The 23,561-nt window shown below is 46.8% G+C and overlaps 1 protein-coding gene across 1 annotated transcript in view; it reads right to left on the minus strand.

Moving 5' to 3' along the window:
- GMPR (guanosine monophosphate reductase) overlaps nucleotides 1-23,561 on the minus strand; it is a 42,996-nt gene that overhangs the window by 8,652 nt on the left and 10,783 nt on the right. Inside the window, exons 4-6 of the mRNA XM_007197171.2 lie at nucleotides 21,620-21,793; nucleotides 12,546-12,627; nucleotides 8,303-8,409 (exon numbers count right to left, since the gene is read on the minus strand). Of these exons, the coding sequence (XP_007197233.1) occupies nucleotides 8,303-8,409; nucleotides 12,546-12,627; nucleotides 21,620-21,793 (363 nt within the window). The remainder of the gene's footprint in view (nucleotides 1-8,302; nucleotides 8,410-12,545; nucleotides 12,628-21,619; nucleotides 21,794-23,561) is intronic.

Here is a 23,561-nt window from a genome sequence, read left to right on the forward strand (position 1 = left end):
ACCTGCACCCCCGCCTGGGATGCAGAAGCAGGAACTGCTGAGCGGGCAGGGTGCAGGGGCTGGACCTCATCCTCCGCCAGCCCCTGCACAACACGCCTGGCCACTGGCCAGCCACATAACCATCATTCACAGTGGTCACCTTTCCCCCGCTGCCCGGCATGAAGTGAGGTTTATTTAGCACAAAAGCGGAAGTATTTTATGAGCCAGAGAGGACACTGAATTTGCTGCTTTATACTTCCAGCCACTCCACGTGTCTCTTAGTCACCTTCCTGTAAGGTATCCAGTTACCTCCAAGTCAAACATGCATTCCTGACACCCACTCGACCCGCACAGTGCCCTACGCTGGTTCAGTGCCTGGCAGGGTGGCCTGACATCTAGGGCTGCCCGGCACAGTTTGGCCGTGGGGCTTATGTTTCAACACCAGGGACCCAGTACAAAGCTACTAGGACACAGACCCGTTGTGTTTTCTTACAAGCACAAGAGGCACAAAATAACCAGGCTGCTACCTCCTATTGGCAGTGTGGCTGTGTGAGGTCCGAGGAGGAAGAGACCAGAGAGGTGGCCTGGGGTAGCAGCCTGCCCAGCAGGGAGAGGCACGGAGCAGAGGCACCGAAGCCGGGTCAGTGCTCGGGGCTGGCGTGACGTGACAGAGCCCAGAGCGGGTCTCGGAGGGAAGTGCCTGTCCCCAGGAGGGGGGGACACACTTTGGGAAGGACACAGAAGACCCAGGCCACCCGGGCTACCTTGTGTGATGATGGCAGGAAGGTGCACGCGCCCCTGGAGTTGGAGGGCGTCTCCGTGGAACTGGGACAGACCACTGTACAAATAGCATCTCCAGCTGAGGACGTGGGTCTCTGTGACTCAATCCTTCTTTTCTGATATGCTTTTAGGCCTGTCCCTCCGGGAGCTAGACCTCAAATACTGCTTTCCTTGCTTCTTTGATCAAAGGCAGGTGTGAAGGCTCAATCTCTGGCTTTTATGAATATTTACTGATGGCAATTATCTCCTCCTTGATCAAGTGCATTATTCACATGTGGCTTCCCTGACCCCGGAGGGCCACGGGTTCATGAGCAATTATTTCAGAGGCAGTCTCTCCATATAAGGTATCTGGCCAAGGCCCTTCATGTGAAGACAGTCAAGGCTCTGTGTATCCTGTTGCTGCTTCAAATCTCCAGCATATTTACTTTCTCTTTCAAAGGTGCAACCCCTCTATGCCCTCCACTTGACCTCCCATTATTTTTAAAGTGCTTTATCTTTTTATCAAAACCAGTTCTCCACAATAGGGTTTCAAACTTGTAACCTCAAAAGATTAAATAAACTCATGCTCCCAATAAAAAGGTCCCTAACATGATCTGACTTTTAAAAAAGTGTACTCACGTGCACACACACGCACAAAAGTGTGTCCTTAAGTCTTTTGCTCACTCACTAGTGAGTGATTAGCTCGTGACTGCTAGGGTGGCTCGTGCTGGCTTCTGAAAATGCCACACTCATGTGGTCAGTGATGAGGGCTGACTCAGAAAGTCTGTGCTCTTGGGACCCCAAGAAAATGAGGTCTTCTCCTCCCAGGATGGGCCAAGATGTCCACAGTTAATAGGACTTTGTAATGTGCCGCAGAGAGGAAGCCATACACAGGGCCTTGTCTGTTCATTGTGCTGTGGTGGGATTTAGGAAACAGCTAATGCAGAGCAAACAAGCGGGACTGCAATTTAACCCCGTGCAACCCAACGTCACATAACGCTTTCCGGCAAAGGAGTCTGCTCCCTACTACCATTTATAGGTAATTTCCAGAAGTGGTTAAAGCATCCTTTCATGTTCTCAGGAGGCAGAGCAGTATGGGGAAACCTCTGCAATCTGAGACACGTTTACTTCCATACATGAACATGCATAGCTGCACGGAGTTTGTAAAAAAACAACATGCAAATATTCCAACGGTTACTTGTTTTCCAAGAGTGTTAACATATTTTAGTAAAAGGCATCACATGACATGAGTGGCAATTCGATCTGTGAACTGTCAGCATGACCTCTTCTTAAAAATACTTGCCCAGCCCTAAAAGAAGGGGCAGTGAAAAGTCAGCATGCAGTGGGCAGAGGGAATTGGAATCAAGCACCAGCTATGAACAAGGGATTGTTACTAACTTCATTTTTCTATTCAAACACCACAAGAACCTGAAGCTGATACTTTATAGGTGGGGAAAGACAAAGAGGGAGACTCAGAAAGGTTGAGTGACTTGCCCAAGGTCACACAGCTATAATAATGGAAGAACGAGACTAGAACCCTACTTAAGAGTAAACTCTAAAAATGTCTAGCAGCATACATATAAAAACATTAGCAGTGGTTATCTTAAGATGGCATTTCTATAGAAGCAAAAATAAAGAAATGGGACCTAATCAAACTTACAAGCTTTTGCACAGCAAAGGAAACCATAAACAAAACAAAAAGACAACCTACGGACTGGGAAAGGATATTTGCAAATGATGCAACCAACAAGGGCTTAATTTTCAAAATATACAAACAGCTCATACAACTCCATAACAAAAAAAACAAACAACCCAATCAAAAAAATGGGCAAAAGACCTAAATAAACATTTCTCCAAAGAAGACATACAGATGGCCAACAGGCACATGAAAAGATCCTCATCATTGCTAATTATCAGAGGAATCCAAATAAAAACTACACTGAGGTATCACCTCACACAGGTCAGAATGGCCACCATCAAAAAGTCTACAAATAACGAATGCTGGAGAGGGTGTGGAGGAAAGGGAACCCTCCTACACTGCTGGTGGGAATGTAAATTGGTGCAGCCACGAGAGAAAACACTATGGCAGTTCCTTTAAAAACTAAAAATAGTTACCATATGATCCAGAAATTCCACTCCTGGGCATATATGCAGACAAAACTCTAATTCGAAAAGATACATGCACCCCTATGTTCACAGCAGCACTATTCACAATAGCCAAGACATGGAAACAACCTAAATGTCCGTCGACACATGAATGGATAAAAAAGATGTGGTATACATACACAATGGAATACTACTCAGCCATAAAAAAGAATGAAATAATGCCATTCTCAGCAACATGGATGGACCTAGAGATTATCATACTAAGTGAAGTAAGTCAGAAAGAGAAAGACAAATACCATATGATATCACTTATATGTGGAACCTAAAATATGACACAAATGAACTTATCTATGAAATAGACTCAAAGATACAGAGAACAGACTTACGGTTGCCAAGAAGGAGGGGGTTGAAGGGGGAATGGCCTGGGAGTTTGGGATTAATTAGCAGATGCAAACTATTATGTATAAATGGATAAACAACAAGGTCCTACTGTACAGCACAGGAAACTATATTCAACATCCTGTGATAAACCATAATAGAAAAGAATATGAAAAAGAATACATATATGTATAACTGAATCACATTGCTATACAGCAGAAATTAACACAACATTGTAAATCAACTATAGTAAAATAAATTTTTTGAAAAAGATGGCATTTCTAGTAATCTTTATTTCCTTTATCTTTGTATTTCTAAGTTTTTCTAGGCTAAACCTTTTTGGTTGGGGAATTCTTCAAGCCTCAAAATAAATTATTTGAATGACTTTGTTTAGGTCTTTCCAAATAATGGTCTAACCGTTTCCTAAACAACTACATTAAATCAACAAAATAAGAAATTTGCCAATCAATCTTTCCTTCTTTGCAGAGGGTCAGTGAGTGGATGAGAGCCCTACTGACTGGGTGTAGACAAGGAGGGGGTCCGGGGTAACTCTGAATCAGCTTGACCTCTATCATTCCCTCCTCAAACTAGAGAAGCATGCTCTCTAGGTCTTTATCAAATGCACTGGTTAAAATTTTGGCCTTGAGTAAAGAGACAATAGTGATCCCAGCCAACCTCATCACAGGACCTTTTTTTAGGTCCTGTGAAGCACTACAAAGTCCAAGCCATTCTGGGTATCAGTGGACGATGAACTCATCTGGTTGATCCAATCCCTCCCCTTCCTCAGGGTTTACTGGGTCCTGACTCTGATCCCTTCACTTGAAGACATTCTTGGGGACCCTGTGGGGAAAAGATGAGCTATAAGCACAGGTTAAGCTGAAGTCCCCCAAAGCAGTGTGATGGGAAAGGAGGAGACCCGGGATGCTGGGCCAACCCTGCATTCTTGGTGACTTCAGCTAGCCCTTCACCCTCTGAGTCTCCACACTTTCTAAATGAGGGCGGTCAAGGGAAGGAGTGGAACACAGGAGATGAACAGACCTCAGTTTGAGAGCTGGCTCTGCCCCCCACCAGCAATGTGATTCTGAACAAGTTACTTAAGGTCTCAAAGCTTCCAGTCTCCTCACTGGGTGTGACAGTTAATTTTAGGCATCAACGGGGCCATGGAGTGACATTTGGTCAAAAAATTGTCCTGGGTGTTTCTGTGAGGGTGTTTTAGGGATGAGAGTAACACATGAATCAGTAGACTGAGTAAAGCAGATTGTCCTCCCTAATGTGGGTGGGCCTCACCTAATCACTTGAAGAATTGAATAGAATAAAAAGGCTGATGGGCTTCCCTGGTGGCACAGTGGTTGAGAATCTGCCTGCCAATGCAGGGGACACGGGTTCGAGCCCTGGTCTGGGAAGATCCCACATGCCGCGGAGCAACTAGGCCCGTGAGCCACAACTACTGAGCCTGCGCGTCTGGAGCCTGTGCTCCACAACAAGAGAGGCCGCGATAGTGAGAGGCCCGCGCACCGCGATGAAGAGTGGCCCCCACTTGCCACAACTGGAGAAAGCCCTTGCACAGAAACGAAGACCCAACACAGCCATAAATAAATAAATTAATTAATTAAAAAAAAAAAAAAAAAAAAAAAGGCTGAGATTTCCCCAAGTGAGAGAATTCTTCCTGACTGACTGCCTTAGAACTGGGACCCTGGACGCTGACTCCAACGGAAACACTGGCTCTCTCTGGTTCCCAGGCCTTCAGACTCAGACTGGAATCACACCATCGGCTCTCCTAGGTCTCCAGCTTGCCAACCCACCCTGCAGATCTTGAGACTTCTCAGCCCCATCATCACATGAACCAACTCCTTATAATAAATCTATATCTACACACACGCACACACACACCCTATTGGTTCTGCTTCTCTAGAGAACCCTAATACACCTGTCCAATGAAGAGAACAGCTACCTAATACCTAGTCTGTTCCAAGGATTAGAGATTATAGGTGTACCGTGCCCAAAAGACAGTAGATGCTCAATACATGTCAGCCATTACTTCCTCTAATGCTGTTTCCACCTTTAAAATGCTCTCCTTTGGGTCATGTCCCTAGCAGATGACAAGACAAAATGAACTGGTCACACCTTAATCTTCACTTACCCAGGAGGTGTCCTGGATTTCTCAGTCTTCTGCCTCTCAGAAGCCCATGTGAACCACAATAAATAGAAACCTAGTTCAAGTCCAGCCGCTCGGGTGTAACCGACCCCCTGCTGTTGCTTCCTTCTGAACTTCAGTAGCACAGACATGCTAATTCAGCAACGAAAGTGTAAAATGAGACAGCTGGAAGGAAACTGGACAAAGTGGCAGGATCCAAACAGTTGATGGGTTTCCAGTGGGTTTAGGACTCTTGGCAAGTGGGAGAAACCTGCTTGTGAAACTCCGTTAGACAAAGAGACAGTGAGAAAAACAGCTGCTTTGAACCCCAAGACACTCAGCTGCTGGTCAGAAGGAATGAGCTGAAGTCGAGGGTGCAGAACCTATATAAGTCTGTGAACTTCACGGGGTCTGCAGTACAGATTGAACTTCTAACCCCATCTAGGAAAGCTCTGGCCATCAATGCAAAAATAAGAACCTTGGAGCACTGGTATCACCAGCCTGGGCTGTCACTGCTCCTAACTGAGAAATTCAGAAGCTGTTCCCTGGGTGCCAGCAGACAGCTCTGGCTCTGGCACACGGACCCGACCTGTGTGTACCGACCCTCGACTCTAGAAGCCAGTGGTTCTCAAATTTGGGAGCAGATCTGAATTACCTAGAGGGCTTGTTAAAAGGTTCCTGGGCCTCACCTTCAGAGTTTGATTCAGTAGGTCTGAGACGGGGCCCAAGAACTTCTAACAAGTTCTCAGTTGATACTGATACTCCAGGTCTGGGCACACACTTAGAGAACTGCTGACATAAGCTATAAAATGATGGTGGGTAAGGAGGTCCCAAGTTGATTTTCAGAGTCACTTGTGGTGCAAGCAGAGCCTCCACCCCTACTCCCCAAATGGTCCTATAAACTAAGCAACTGTGAAATTTCTAGAAAGACACAAGTATGGGATCTCAGAATAAGCTCATACTAAAACTTCATTAATTTGACCTTCACGGATTTAGAAATGGTGGCCACTCAAAGAAGATATATAAGGTCTAAATTGTTATTAAGACTCTTGATGGTGAATGGAGACTTATAACTAATTACATATGGTGCTCTGGAGGGCAAACTATGAAGAGTCTAATTCAACAGGATGGGGTCCAGGAATGTCTATGGTGAAGTGTCTCCCTGGTGAATGTCATGCAGCCAGCCCAAGACGAGGCTACGGTGAGCATTTGAGAACCATATTGGAGGACAGTGCTGTTTGGTGACTCCAGTGAGTTCAATCACCACACTCCGTAAAGGTAGGATGATGGCTCTATGTCAGCCTTTTACACAGGAGTTGTTCAATAAATGGGTCTTAATTTGTTCACTGGAGCAAAAGCTAAAAGGAAAAGATATTAAGTGGAAGGTCTTAGATGCTCTGTCAGCATCCAATAAATCTTCGGTCATTTATTCCGGCTTCTAGCACACAGTAGACGCTCAATGAATATGTGCTGACTGAATGGATGGATGGATGGATGGATGGATGGATGGATGGATGGAAGGAAAGTCTGGATGAAGAACTAGAAAGAGCACAGGAAGTGTGCGCTGGACCATGAGTCAAAGAACTAGATCTTCGTTTTGGTTGTAACAAGTCACGTGCAGGGAAGCAATGGCTGCAGGGCTCAAATGCCATAGTAAAACTCAAATGAGATGGTGTGCACATAGGGATTTTTAAAGAGTATTATTATACCCTCAAAGCAGGTCCAGAAATCAAATCTCACCAGCTGAAATGCTGAGCCAAAATCAACAAGAGATCATTCCACCAGGGTATGTAATTTACTACATCTGGATTTTTTTCAAAATAACCTGTCAATTATTTAATGTGGGAGCTTGGCTTAGCAACTGGACAAGTGAAAAGGTCTGAAGATTTAATTTACTATATTCAATGTGAGTTCATTGTTACAGCACCACTAAAAACACACCACTACTTCAGAATTTCAATATATATATTAAATATACATAATTTACTTATATATAATATATATGTATGTATGTATCACCCACATAAGTGGAAGCCATAGCTCTGTCCAAGTCCATCCAGTTATGTCTGACATGTTCTGTCCTACTCTGAGCATCTCATCTAGAAGGGGAGAGACGTGGTAACTATGTGAATGATGGTCATGTCGATAAAGGTGGAGTAGAATGATAGATAAATTGAGGATTAACGTGACATTCATTCAATCCTTGACAGTTAGTGGCTGAGGACTGAGGTGCTGACTTCCAGAACCTTCCTGATCACTGACTCTGCTTTCTGCTCACCTCCTTCCCATACATTTCTCCACCCACAAAAATCTAACTTCTGCCCCCAACATCCTACTGAATGTGCTCTCACTATGGTAACCGGTGGTGACAGCATCTGACACCACTGCAGATGTGATTAGCGAAAATGAGGTCACCCTGGAGTAGAACGGGCCTCTAATCCAAAATGACGGATGTTCTTATAAAAAGGAGAAATTTGGACACAAAGGCAAACACGCACACAGGGAGGACGCCACGTAAAAATTGGAGCTCTGGTACCATAAGCCAAGGAACCCCCAGAAGCTTGGGAGGCCTGGAACAGAGCCTTCCCTGGAGGCTTCGTGGCCTGCTGACGCCTTAATCTTGGACTTCTGGCCTCCAGGACTGTGAGACAATATATTTCTCTCGTTTGAGCCACCCAGTCTGGGGAACTTTGTGACGGCAGCCCTAGCAAGCTAACACGTGGCCCTCTCATTTTCTCAAAGCTCCCCACGTATCCCCCCGTCATGCTACCCACCACCTCGAGCTGAATCCATAGGGAGTAGGGTCGACTGTCACCAAATGCTGTGTCCGTGTGCCTGGCTCACTGCCGAGCCCACAGGATGCCAACAAGGTGAAGGGCAGCCAGGGAGCAGGGGCCTTCCTCAGATGCCCCCAGACCCCTCCGCCAGCCCCACTTGGACACTTACCGAGATGATGTACCCCTTCAGGCCGTGGGCCGAGTCCGCGCACTCGATCACAGCACTCAGCTGGGGGTAGCCCACTCCCGTCTTGGTGCGGGTGGTGCACACAGAGCCTGGATGGAGGAAGAGGGGGACCCCAAAGAGAGATGGTTATGAATGAGCAGAACGGGACACAAAACGAGCCTCCATCACCGTCACACAGCCCTGCCCCAATTTCCTGGGGGTGAACTTTCCACAGTGGCGGGAGGGGGGGCCATGGGGCTGCCCCACAGCTCAATGGAGGTGGCCACCATCTGGCCTCGGATCCCTTCAGGGCCTCATCACCGTCATCTGCTAATGCCCAGGACACTCCACCCTACACCCTGTCACTGTCACTCTCTTCTGTGACATCAGCTCCCACTTACTGACCCTCCATCCTTACACTCCATTCTTTCCCACCTTCCTTCACTTTCCACGCAACCACAAGGGACCTGCAGATGCCTCCCATGACCTTGAGCCTCCTTGACCTTGAACCTTTGTCAAATTACTAACTTCTCTAAGCCTCGGTGCCTCGCTTGTAAAATGAAAATAAAAGCCCTGACCTCATAGGGCTGTGAGGGAGATTAAATGACAAGAGGGATGAAAATTGCCCAGCCTGCAGTAAGCGCCTGAGAAAAGGGAGCCGGCGCTCAGGGCATTCCTGCAGCCTCCCTCTGCCTCGGCTCCGTCCTCTCCACGCCCCAGCCTCCTGGTCCTCACCCTCTCGTGGTCCGTCTCCCACCCGGTCCCGCCAGGACTCGGAGGTCAGCTTCCACTGCAGAACTCACACCAGCCACCTCGATGCTGTCATCCCCTAGACCTCTGCCCTCCCCACAGTCAACTCCAGTCCTGGCTGACTGCCTGCAGAGTATTAGCCCAGGGAGGTCCACTCCGAGTCACGCCAAGAGCACGGGCCTCTCCAGCACAGGTCCCCTTGCTCAAGCCTCCCCCTCCCTCCCAGCAGGCGAGCACCCACTCCGAGACCACCTGGATCAAGCTCCGGACCGTCTCCCCTGCTCTGCCCCTTCTGTCCTCCCGCCCCTACTCAGCAGGCTCCAGCCACGCCGCCCTTTCAGTTCCTCCCACCTCGGGGATTCTCCGTACACGCTGTTCTCTCTGTGGAGCGCCCCCCTCTGCACCAACCCCCTGGTCCAGCCAACCCTTTCTCATCTTTCAGGCTTCATCTTAAATGTCACTGCCGCAGGGAAGTTGTTCATCACAGCCCTCATTTCAAAAACAGCATTTAAATCATTATTTGCTAAGAACCGAGGATCTGTTTTCTCTGCTGGAGGGTAAGTAAACTCCGTGGATATTCAGTGTGGTCAATCCAGCGCTGAGAACACAGCCCTGAACATAATAAGGGCACTATAAATAGTCACAGAAAGAACGCGTGAACTCAAGAATGAATGAGTCACCCACATCTCTGTCTCTACCGCTTCACCGCTCACTCACTCAGTCCCTCCTGCAGGTCTGCTGGTGTTGCCTATGGGGCGCCCTGGGGCCTGTGTAAAAGCTGGGCGTGAACTCCTCCCTCCCACCAGACCCTCGGGCGAGGCTCCCCACCACCACCAGTGGCTTCTCAGCTTCCCACAGACCTCTCCCAGGGGGAGGAGGGGTGTCTTTAGGGACAGGACTAGAGAACCACGGCCACACCCTGAGGCCTGGCTCCAGCAGGGCAACCAGGACTGGGGAGCCCCCTTCTCCAGCATCCAGCTGCGGGGCAGAACCGCCTCTTCCTGGCCATCCTCACAACACGGGCCACTCACTACCCTGGGGCCAATGACCTTCTCTCCTGACCAAGGCACCCCTGTCCCAGGCACACACTGTGCGAGGCACAACTGGAGCTGTATAACCTCTGGTTCTGGTTCAGAATTCGCTTTTCTCCTTTCCCACTCATCTGCCAGATCCTCAACGGAGGGCAGGGGCTCAGCTGCAGCGGCCTGGAGCTCTGGACAGCTGAGGGACAAGGCGTGGGAGTGGTCTTGATTAAGCCCCAGGTTGCAAGGAGAAACTGGGTACCAGCCCAGAGCATGGGGTGGGGCGAGGGGTGCATTTTTAATGCTTTTTCCCAAGTCCCAGGAGTTGTTCCATAATGAACCTTTCCTAACGCTGTCATCTAGACAGTACCCAGTGTTTTTATGCTGAAGAATTCGTGAAATGTAAACATCATCTCCAATAAATTTACAGAAGTGGCTCCAATACATCAGGCTCAAAGAAAGCCTCTTACTCCTTTCAGTCACGCCTGTTCTAAACAGGCAGCCTGGGAGGCACACAGCGACAGTGGAAGGACAATAAATCTTCGGGGGAAAGAGACTGTATATATAGAGGACGTTTGGGAAGGAAACGAGGGCGGCTGAATGCTCCAGATTACATCAGGAACTGCTCTGAGGGCAGAGAAGACCACTTACACACCTCACATCCTGTACAGCACCCACCCAGCACGATGGCAGCTAGGAGACACTCAATACACTTGATTAAATAGGTGACTGGTGCGTGCTCTGCTTTGGGGGAAAAGAGCCTTCCCGGTCTATTATCAGCCTATTCGACCCTATTACAAGCCTAATCTATTACAGCCCATTCTAAGGGGGCAGAGTGCCCTGTAAGCAAGAACTGGGCTTTATCCTCTCTGACTTTTCAATAATGACAGACAGCCAGTAAAGACCAAAGTGGCCTTTCCTCTTGCTCAGAAGGTTACAAATTGGCTTAGGTGAGTGGCAATATTAAAAGCCCAATCTTGAAAACCTCCCTGTGTGTTAAAAGCTCGGGGCCTTTCACAAGCGAACAGGGCTCCCCTTCCCCAAGAGTCTCCTCATGTCCACCCTAGCTCCTCAAGGCTGACAACGGTGCCAGGTCACAACACGACGACATCTTCTGCATCCCGGCAGTGCTCTCCCAAAGACTCTTCTCATATTGGTTTATTATTTGCTTCCTTTTTTGGTAGTGTCTTCTGGGTGGACGATATCTATAAAAAATCTTTGCTATTTTTTATTTCCAAATGAAAATGTGTATCTCCGGACTTCCCTGGCAGTCCAATGGTTAGGGCTCCACACTTCCACTCCAGGGGGCATGGCTTCAATCCCTGGTCAGGGAACTAAGATCCTGCATGCCGCACAGCGCGGCCAAAACTAAATACATAAAATATGGGTTTCTTTAAAAAAAAAAAATGTGGCGCTTCCCTGGTGGCGCAGTGGTTGAGAATCTGCCTGCCAATGCAGGGGACACGGGTTCGAGCCCTGGTCTGGGAGGATCCCACATGCCGCGGAGCAACTGGGCCCGTGAGCCACAACTACTGAGCCTGCACGTCTGGAGCCTGTGCTCCGCAACAAGAGAGGCCGCGATAGTGAGAGGCCCGCGCACCGCGATGAAGAGTGGCCCCCGCTTGCCGCAACTAGAGAAAGCCCTCGCACAGAAGCGAAGACCCAACACAGCCAAAAATAAATAAATAAATAAATAATAATTAAAGGTGCTAATAATTAAAAAAAAAAAAGGTGTATCTCCTTCTTTCCTTCTCTTCAATTTTAGTGTTTGGTTAATAAAGGATGTGCAAGGAGGAATTTTAAAATGTGACAATGAAGACATTAAAAACACAGAAGCTCACGCTCCTGTCTGGCCAAAGGGGAAGGCCAGCATCAAGTGGCCCCAAGAGAAAATGGAACCGCCCAGTATAGGACAGAAAGGTTCCTCCTCGTTCCTCAGTTCAAAATGCCAATGGCGATCCTGGGAGAGAAGGCCCGGCAGGATGCTGCAAAATCTGAGATGCATATGTACCAGGCGAGGAGCCAAAGCTGAGAACTGCCTAAGCCACAGGTCAAGTTCGACTGTGACCTCACAGCTGCATGCCTATTTGCAATGTTTGGGGTCCCTCAAACATTCACATAAACTTGTCCCCATGGATTCTCCACCCTTCACCTTCCTCTTCAAGGTGAATGGAATCATTCATGAGACCTCATTCTTTTCTTCCACGTTAATGTTCTGAAACCAAGAGCTCATTCGAATCACATTCAAGTTCATTTAGGACTTCCCCAGAGGCATCAGAAAGCAGCTCAATGATATTTCTATTCAGGAGCCTCTTCTGATCAGAAGCTCAATGATACTTCCAAAAGAAATGTGCTTTAAACTTGTGGATGGATCATTCATGGGGTACCTTCTGGGCATCTCCGGTCCCTCCAAGCCCCAGATCCCAATTCTGCCCCCCCCCCACACCCCATGTTGTGTTCCCAGCAAGTCTTACCTGGTCCAACGCCCACTTTGATTATATCTGCTCCTGAAAGAATAAGCTCTTCCACCATCTCTCCCGTCACCACGTTCCCTGCCTGGGACAGAAAGCATACAGCTCGAGATCATGAACTACTCCTGGTGGAACAAAGGTAAGTGATGGAGGAACCCCACACCTGAAGATAAGGGGGAGCACATTCTGAAGCCACCAGGCAGCCAGGGGACAAAAGAAAAAATGGGAGAAAACAATGGGCCAATCCCTGAATCGACATTCAGTCTGAAATTGGTGGGCTAGAGTATTCTCCAGGTTTCCTTTCTTCTCTATTAACAAGCACACAGAATTGGACACCCGGGGCTACCTCTGGGTGAGCTGACAGCATGAGGAACTACAGAATTACATGACTTCAGAACTCCAAGAGACCTTAGAATATCTAGGTCAGGGCTTGTTGAACATATCAGTGATGGACAAAACAAAATCTTACAGAGAACCCAAATACATAAAATAAGCAATGAAACACTCTCTCTGCTGATTAAAATCTTTATTGCTCACAGTCTGTAAAACCCCTGAGGAATTTCTATGGAACCCAGGATTAGAGAACTACTGGTCATCTCACAGTTGGGAAAATACCTGGGTATCCCACTCTAGGGTCAGTGGTTCCCACCGAGATATGAAAGGGCAGACAAACCCAACAGCACTGGAATGTACATCATTTGCAAACAACATGAAGCTGTGGTCCTAATAAACACATAAGCCAGGAAGTGGCAGAATCTAAAAACCAGAAGGATGCAGCTGGTTTGAAAATAGTATATGTTCTTTCACGGCAGGAGTCTGGGAACACAAAAACAGCCCTTTTTGTTACAACTCACTGCCCTGTGGATCCTTCAGCTGGTACATAGGATACTTGGCAAGATGCCTGTTTAAATTTTCACAACTATGCAAAGTCTTATTTTGGGAAATGCATCCCTAACTTGTGCGACTGATTCTTTGGCATTGAAGCCCCAAATGTCTTTTCGCTGAATTGATTCCCAGAGAGAGTATTTCTTTCTCCACCTAGACAAAGTGACTTTTAACTTTGTATAAAAGGATCTTTGGAAAAGGACAATGAGGAGGGCTCAAAGTTACTTTAATTCCAACAGCATCTGATAATGGAAAATGACAGATAGCCCAGAAAAAGGACGGGAACATACGAGAATATAGTACATGATAAAGATGGCCTTACATGTCATTAAGGAAAGAACAGTATTTCAATAGACAGAGCTGGGGAAAGGGATCTTTTGGAAAAAGATACAGATTATTACTCATACTTTTCACCAAAATAAGCTTCAAATGGATTAATGAGTTAAATTAAAAGTTGTCTCCCAGATTTAGAAGAAAACTTTGAATACTTGTAATAAGCATAAAACAAAAAATATATATAGATCCATCTATATGAAAATTAAAAACCTGTGTACATATAAGCGCACACACTCATACATATAATCAACAAAACTAATAAGCAACCTGGTGGAGAAAAATACCTGCAATTATGACAAAGAGTTACTAACATTACAAGAGCTCTTCCAAATCTACAAGAAAAATGCTACCACCTCACAGAATAACTGCCAAAGGACATGAACAAACTAATGAAAGAAATAAAAGTGGCCAAAAACATAGGGAAAGTGTTCAACCTCACTAGTAATCAAATTTAAATGAAGATACCAGCGAGGTACCCCTTTTCACTTAAATTATCAATGATTATAAAGACTAAACACTGAAGAGAAAACAGACACTCATTCTCTGCCGGTGGAATGTCTACTCCAGAACAAGTTTTCCCAGAAAGCAATTTGTCCATGTAGAGAAATGCAAAAGTATGTATATCCTTTGATCCAATAACTTCCAGAATTTTCTCTCAAGGCAGTAATCACAAACGAGGTCAAAGATTTAACTACAAAGATGTATTATTTGTAACAGTGCAAACCTGCAAATATAGTCCCCAAAATGGGAATGGTTCGACAATCTATGACCCATCCATGTGATGTTTTCAAGATTGGTTTGATGCCATGGGAAAATGCTTAAATACTTTCAGTATAATGTTAGGGGAAACAGAAAGAAATAGTAAGATCTCAATTTTGTTAGACAAGCATAGGTGTAGATGAAAACATACACCAGAATGCTGACAAATTACATCTAGGTGAAGAAATATTCTGACTGTTATTAATCATTCTTCTTTACAATTTCCTGGATTTGACAGTAGAAATTGCATTACTTTTATAATTAAATGTGATTTTTTTTAAGGGTGTTTTTCCTTAAGCACAGGACCACATGAACTCTGAACCTCAAAAAGAACTTAGTAGGGGGCTTCCCTGGTGGCTCAGAGGTTGAGAGTCCTCCTGCCAACGCAGGGGACACAGGTTCAAGCCCTGGCCCAGGAAGATCCCACATGCCGCAGAGCAACTAAGCCCACGCGCCACAACTACTGAGCCTGCGCTCTAGAGCCCGCGAGCCACAACTACTGAAGCCTGCGTGCCACAACTACTGAAGCCCACGTGGCTAGAGCCCATGCTCCCCAACAAGAGAAACCACCACAATGAGAAGCCCGCGCACCGCAACGAACAGTAGCCCCCGCTCACCACAACTAGAGAAAGCCCGCGCGCAGCAACGAAGACCCAACACAGCCAAAAATAAATAAATAAATAAATTTAAAAAGAAAAAAAGAACTTAGGAACCCAAGAAACAAGATGCCCTCATTCTTCCTCCCTGGTTGACTTGCTAAAAATTCAAAATATATTTTAAAAATAAAATTAAAGTTAATTTAAAAAATAAAAATAAGTTAAAATAAAACACTTAAAAGAAGCTACTCTAAGCTCCCTACAAGGTTTCATTTTCATTGTGGATTCCCCCCCCCCCAAACCTGATGCCTCCTACAGACCATTTGATTTTAAAAGGGCCTACTTTACACCAAATAAATTAATTCATATCAGCTCAGGATGAACATACCAGGTACAACCATATGAGGTCAAAGTAGGTTTAAAAGCACGGAGGAAGCTGATGCTATTTTAAGAGCCCAGAAGCTCCCCCAGGTGTCCCCTGAACTGCCTGCGGGATCCTGAACCAGTGGTCAGACGCAGTCACGGCAGAGAGGGCTGAGCGTGGAAAAACCCAGAGTGATTACGAAAGCCTTCCAGCCTGAGGACCACACAATAAGAATGCAGATGACCAGGAGAGGATGGTGAGTGTCCACTCGCAGGAACAAAATCTGTCTGTTCAAGTTTGAAACCAAGAAGGGCAAAAATGAGGGCAGAAAGGAAAAGACAAATTCAGAAATGAGAGAGGCCAGGGGAGCGCCGTCGGGCTACGGGGAAAGCCCAGCCCATGGCCCAGGCAGCCTGCGGGCTCAGGGTGGCGGAAGTTGGCAGGGGGTGATTAGCAAGGAGTTGGCTTATCTTGGCTGAAGCAGCTCCTGTGGGCAGCGGATACCGGAGGCTCAGAACGTGACTGCATGTGGCAGCAGGTCCGGCTCGGCCATGACCGGGCAGCCAGGACAAAACAGAAGCTTACAGACCCTCAGCTGGGCCCCAAAGCAGGCAAGTGGAGATTTCCGCTAGGCAACCCCTCTTCCCGGGGAGGCCAAGCCCTGTCCAGGCGTCCCTCTGGCTCCTCCGTGTCCAGGACAGATATGAGGGTCCAGGGAAAAGGCATAAAAAGGGACAAAACAAACCTTTCAAGTACTTCTGTAGCATTTTAAAAAGTCCTCTGGGCAAGAACCAGCCCCAAGTCCTCCAGCTTTCCTTTAGACCCAGACATCTATGGCAAAATAAGTTCAGAAAGCCCTGGCGTTGAACGATGGCCTTCCAACTCGCCATGAAATTTTAAGAAAATAGCTTCAACTCTGAGTCTGCATATATCCTGCTATAAAGCGGGACTGATCAGACCCACCCATCGTTGTCACGGTAAGGTTTATAAAGAAAGTTCAATATCCATCTCCAGAACTTTTTCATCACCCTAAACTGAAATTTCATACCCATGAAACAATAACTTCTCTACCCACTTTCTACTGGCTCCTCTGAGGCCTTTTGCCAAGAAAAATCCTTTCTGCAGAATGATCTAAGGCAGAGGTCAGCAGGCTGGATGTGGCCTGGGGGCCAACACCTAATAGAAGGTGCTGGAACATTAATGCCAGAGCCTTCTCCCAGGCCCACGAAGGTGTCCCTTTACCTACCCATGCAACCAGGGACTAGGAGATGCTATCAGGGCAATAACCACCTTTCACGGCACAAGAAACTGAGTTTGCTGTATGACTCTCAGAGACAAACATCGGCTGAATCTCTGAGGCCTGTCATAGCTTCTGCCGCAGTTTCAGTTCACACCAGTTCCAGAAAGAGGGTGAAAACAAAATCCAGGTAACACGGCCTTGAGAGGGCCCTTGTGCTTCAAGGAGGTACGTTCAGCTGCCCATGGCCGACACCCGTGAGGAACACTGAAGGGCGTCCGCCTCTCGGGAAGAGGCACAGAGCGGGCAGGGCCTCCCCGGGGCTCAGAACCTTGTCTGACCATGACGGCTGGAGAAAGAACCCAGGCAGGTGCCTGAGCCGCTGGCCACACGTGGAAATGCCAAGGACGTGCCAGTGGCTACCTGGGGACCGGCCAATGGTGGCTGACTTGGCACTCCCCAGGGGAGCAGAGCTAGTCTCATCTGAACAGATTAGGTGTCGCGGGCCTACGTCCTCAGGACCAGATCAGAAAGAGCCGCCAGGGACTTCCCTGGCAGTCCAGTGTTTAAGATTTCGCCTTCCAATGCAGGGGGTGTGGGTTCGATCCTTGGTCGGGGAGCTAAGATCCCACATGCCTCGCAGCCAAAAAACCAAAATATAAAAACAGAAGCAATATTGTAACAAATTCAATAAGGACTTTAAAAATGGTCCACATCAAAAAAATCTTTAAAAAAAAAAAGAGCAAGCCACCAGCACAAAGGCACTTCCCAGACCCAACGTAGGGACCTCTGCATCCCAATGAGCCTGAGCTGGCAGGTGGCCGGGCCGCAGCACGGTATAAAGGAGAGATGCCAGGCCCCGGGGACAGGCGCTGAACCCCAGGCCCACCTCTCACTGGCTGCATGACCCTCAAAAATTTCTTGACCCAAGATGAAGTTTCCCATCAATTAAAGTACAACAGGTGCCTTTATCTTACACAAGGACGAGTTATTATTAAAAAGAGAAGTGCCTGGTCCACACTAGTGCCTTTTTTCCACAGTACCTGGAATACACCCAAGAACACATCATTCCCTTTCCTCTATGAAAGCCACCAGGCAAAGGCCCAGAGGACCTGTCACACTCTTCTCACACCCAGCATCTTCACAGGACCCTTTTCTGCCAATGACATTGTCTAAAAATCCCCGCTTCCCCCCTCTCGACCTGTGGCAGTGCTTGCCTTAGGTGAAAGACAAGAAAAAAGGGTCCATGTAAATCTAGGATGTGCTGGGCACCAGAAGCAACAAGCCCTCGCCCCTGATGCAGACACCCAGGAATCGCCAGCCTCTACCAACAACACTTCTGAGCTGCGCTTCGGTTCACTGCAGTGTAACCATCACAATAGCACTCAGCACCCATGTTATATACCTTTCAGTTTCCAAACACTGGACAAATGCATCCTCCCAACGCCTCCAAGAGCCATGAGAGAAATTATCTTCCTAAAAACCAAGGACATACGAGTACCGGAGGTTTCCAAGTGAATCACAGATCTCAGGGGTCAGTGCAGGCAAAGCACGGCTGAGGAAGACACACCTACCTCGCCGAAGCCTCCTGCTCATGGCTGGGGAAACCAACACGAACAACAAGAACATATTCCCTGGGCAGCCGGCAGGCGCTACAGAGGCACCTGCCATTGGTGGCTGTCCGGGGGTCCTTGGGAACTCTGCGTCAATCTCCCCCTCCCTGCCTCACTCCCCACAGGCCCTGCACTGGCCATGATGCCCTTTCCCTGCCCCGCCCGTCTCCCTGGGACTGGAACCCAGGCTCCCCAGCTCCACGACGAGCAGCTCGCTCAGCCCTGTGCACAGCCAGCTGTGAGTTAAAACTCACAGCCAACTGGGTGGACCATGCAATGGAAGCTCTGGGGCTCCAGGGGATTTCTGCTATCACTACCCTTGTTTAAACAAGTGGGACACATTTTCTCCCGCTTCTTAAAACAAAAACCCCCCAACCCACTCCGACTCTTCTTCTCCGTCAGCCTTCCACCTCCAGCTCCGTGCGTTCCCAGAGCACGTGCCCTCAACGGTACTCACCACGACACACCACTGTGTGACTGACCACCACACCCTTAACAAAACATCAGCCCATCTGATCCCCCCAAAAGTGCTCCAATCATTTTTATCCTCAACCTCCTTTTCACAGGGGAGGAGAATGAGATTCAGAAGGTAGGCGATGTCCCCAACATGGTTCGGCTCACGTGGCCACACCAACTTCAGGGCACTCAGCGATGTTAACGGTGGGACAACCAGCAGCAAAGCGGAGCGAGAGGTCGGGGGCAAGGGAGGCACCTGGGAAGCGGGATTAAGATTCCTTCCAGGAACAGTGTATTACCGCCCAGCTTCCACGAAACGACATGGGTACATCTCAGTGTACTACAGAGCCAAAGAAGACCCAGAAGATTTTCTGGGTAGGATCGCCATTTATATAAGGTTCAAAAATAGGCAAAATTAAAGTGTTGTTTAGGAATGCATCAGTAGATGGCAAAACTGGGGACACACAAGGAAGGAAAGGAGCACCAGGCAGGATGGGGTGCTGAGGTGGGATTTTGTCTGAGGTGGGAGCAGGGGCTGCTGAGCACAGGTATGCTGAAGGGCTGCTTCTTTTATGACTATTTATTAAACATCCATGTTTTAAGCACTTGTCTGTATGTATGTCATATTTCGCAACTGAACATGTGAATTATCACAGACAAAAAAGTGGAGCCACTAAGTTCCTTCATTAAATAAGTGTCATTTCTGATTCCTAACCCTTTAACTCACTCCTATACCCTCAAATGCAAACAGGTGTAAAGGGTAGCTTCCCCAGTTTATTGCTCCCTTGTATCTCCAGAGCAATTAAAACACTGGAGGTGAACTGGAAAGATCTGGAAAGACCCAGATCCCACCACCTCAGATCAGAAGCAATGTCAACAGCAACCCCTGCTCACCAGAAGGAATCAAGAAAGGACGGCTCTCCTGCTCAAATATTTGTCCTGCTCTTCTACCATCCCAGTCATCACTGCACAGTTTATGTTTAATACCAAATGCCTGTAGGGCTACCAGGTCCCATCTGAGGGCAGGGGGCTTCTGCCCTCCCAGGAGCCCAGCTTTCTCATCTCTCAGTTTCCACAGATGATGAGGGGCAGCGGAGTCAGCTGGGGCCTCGTGACTAGATACATATGCATCATTGGAACGTGATAGAAGGTAACTTCATCACCCAACAGCACGAGCCCGAAGATGATCAACCTCCCCACCCCAGAACTGGGAAGCAGGCCTAGTGGAAGGAGGGAGCTTCATCACTAAAGTTAACAAGGACAGAGCATGTTAACAGGTCTCTAGAGCCTCGACTTTGAATTCTGACCAACCCGACCTCAAATCCCAGCTCTGTCGCTCAACGTGGGTATGACCCTGTGAAAATCCCACAGTCAAAGAATCAGGAATTAGGATTCCTCCTCTGTGGTAAACTTGGGACAACAGTCCCTGCTCTTTACAGAGATGTTGTAAAGAAGAGAAAGAACAAAGGTAAGCCTCCTGAATCACGGGTATTCAGCAAACAGTGTTCTTATTATCAAAAACACGACAACACTGGCAGCACTATTATGGGGGGGGGGTGTGTGTGAAATGAATCTTGCTGTTTCCCACCCAACTCAGACACGGTACAGCTGGTTGACCTTGGGACAATTCTTGAAGCTTTCTTCTCACATGACTGGAAAGCATAAAAATACTTAATTTTTGAAAATCCTTAACAGATGATTCAACTCCATCAGCAGAAATACTAATTCCTGTCTCCCAACTTCCTTAAAATGATGAAATGTGAGGAGAAATAAAATTAAGAATTTGTAAAAGGAAGACACGGAGAACAGACTCGTGGTTGCCCAGGGGGAGGGGGAGGGGGAGCTGGGGAGGGATAGACTGGGAGTTTGGGATTAGCAGATGCAAACTTTATATACAGAATGGATAAACAACAAGATCCTACTGTATAGCACAGGGAACTATACTCAATATCCTGTGGTAAACCATAATGGAAAATATGAAAAAGAATATCTGTATATATAACTGAATCACTTTGCTGTACAGCAGAAATTAATACATTGTAAATCAACTATACTTCAATAAAACAAATTTAAAAAAAAGAAAGAGAAAACTGGGTTCAAAAAAATTTGTAGGAGAGTTAGGTAAATTATCTAGGGGTCAATCAATAATTGCCATGTTAATTAAGATTAGTAAAGACACACAATTACAATATAGATTTTCCAAAAGCCCAAATTTAACCCTAAAGCTTCTAGTTCATTTTTCTGTAAATCTATGTTTCCCAGCAATAAGAGATACACATTCTAACTAGCGAAGGTGTTAAAAATTAGGAAAACGCCCCCCAAAAGGCAGGAAAAGTCAAAAATAAAGATGTTAGATAAAACAAGACACCAACTGATTTGCAAATAACTGTTGACTATTCTGAAGTGTTCACATTGTGGATTTCAACTCTTACAGCAGAGTTTTCTACTGGCAAGGAGACTGGGGCAGAGATGACATAAATACGTTAAACAGAAAGACAGTTATGTTTTCATTTTTAAAAATATACCCTTTGTTAAGCAGTGACACAGACCTTGGTTTAACGGTCTCACATGGTAAGAAACACTTGATGATATTTAGCACAGACAAAGAGCCAGCACCCTATGGCACTGATCTGGATTTTATATTTTTTTTTTTTTAGAGCAGAGCCAGTTTTCAGATCTTCATAGCTGCTGCCTCTCCTTTTCCTGCTGATTCTCAACTAGTCTGCTAAGAAGAAGGCACCAAAAGCTCCGAAGAGAACACAGCTCCCCGGACACCCTACACACATCTTCTCTGCTTCCCCATCCAGAGGAGGTCGTCCCACCATACCTACCATGATGGTGTGTTCTGGAAATCTGGCCCGGACGAGCTTCACGAATTCCACAAAATGTTCCGAGTATCCATTGGCCACATCCAGGCAAATGAACTTAACCTGCGGCACGGCTTCCAGGATGCTGCTCATCTTTTCCAGATCATTCTTCCCACTGCCCGAACTCACGGCTATATGCTGTACCAAACAAACCAAGAGGCTTAAGACACGAACAGTAACCTGCCTCCATCCACGCGCCTGTTCTGGGCACGGTACCCTGACCCTCTGAGGTTCACCCTGATCAAACAGACACACAGTGGACCGGCTCAAGAAACATGCGGCAGCAGAGGTAAAGGAGATTCACTTCTTCAGCTACCTAAACTAACTCTGCTGTCTTTCCCACCATTAAACTGCACATATCCTGAGCCCTGGACCTCAGCCACAGAATCTCGTGCCTGGCTCTTGTTTCATTTCCTCAAGTTCTCCACGTGGAACTCGGAACCGTGGAGCCGCTGGTGCAAATTCTCCTCCAGGAGGAGAGGAGAGGTAAAGAGAGCCAGGGTGGCCGGTCTGCTCAGGTTCCTCATGCCAAAGCTGTGGCCATCACCCTAAGCATCTCGCTTAGGCAGCAGGAAGGAGGAGGGAAAGATGTCTAAAACCCCTCTGATAAAACTCCTTCCTGTTTTCCTTTTCACTCCCGATGCAACATTATCACAACATGCAAATCGTAACCTGCACGGGTTCCTGCAAGTCTTAGCGTCTCCATTCTAGAGGCAAAATGTCCCAAAGTGCAAGAATGAACGAGCCCCGAAAGCATCCTTCCCATCTGCACTGGGACGTGTTTACATCGGAAGCCAGCACAGCCTCGTCCGTGACACCCTCTCCCCCAACCTGCTCAGCACTGGTGCTCTCCAACCCACCCGTCTCCTCTTCTCAAAATCTGCTCTTTGGATTTTAGTAATTTATGCCTCAACAAAACTAACCCATGGGATTGTGGCCAGAGTCGGCATCTCACCTTTTATGAGATATTTATATTTTATAAATTTATATAATGTTTATATTCTAACTCATATCTCTAAACTATAAGCCACAGACGAGGGACATCTCTTAAAATCCTTTGTTATTTCCCCCAAATCACAACAATGTAGCTACAACCCAGATATTGAATGTAAGCGGACTGGTAATGTGATACATATTCACCCCAATTTTCACTCCTCCTGTGCCCCAAATCCACACGTTCTTTCCTTCCCACTGAGTTCTGCTACCATTTTTATTTTCTCCTTCATTTCTGTTATAGTTTAGCAGGGTGAAACTCAAGATTGGTTAGTTTCTCTCAGTGCCACCGAGTTTGTACCATGTTCCCTTCTTAATGAGCTCTAATTTGGTGGGAGTGGGGCAGTAAGTGAAATGACCACACTTGGTAATGAAAAAGCCAAGGTTCTGATGAATAATGCACTGCTGGAAACTCATGCTCCCCAAACTTCACCCAGAGAAGAAGGGAACAAGGTGAAACAGAGATAATCCATTAGAATAAAATATGGCAAAAAGGAAGGACCCACTAGTGAGCCAGAACTATTTTATCTCTGAAACCACTTTCTTCCCAATCAAAATCCACACATAGTCAAGGCACAGGAAAAAAAGAAAAGAAGCCAGTGTAACTTCAAAGCAGTACAATATGAAGTCATTTTCCAATCACAGATGATCTCACCATGTAGAAAAGCATCTAAATGCAGAGATTGCTCTATGGCATTGACGTAGAACCATTCAAGTGTGCCAGGATCAAAGTCTGGTGTGTTCTATTGGGGCTTTTGTTATTTTCAAACTGCTTTTTTTTTTTCAGTGTTACTGAGATATAGTCAAAAACAATTCAACTTTGAAAGTGCACAATTCAATGGTTTTAGTATTTTCGGAGTTGTGCAACCGTCACCACAATCAATTTTAGAACATTCCATCACCCCAAAAAGAA

Source organism: Balaenoptera acutorostrata, chromosome 10 (genome assembly GCF_949987535.1).
Source record: "Balaenoptera acutorostrata chromosome 10, mBalAcu1.1, whole genome shotgun sequence".
Lineage (NCBI taxonomy): Eukaryota > Metazoa > Chordata > Mammalia > Artiodactyla > Balaenopteridae > Balaenoptera > Balaenoptera acutorostrata.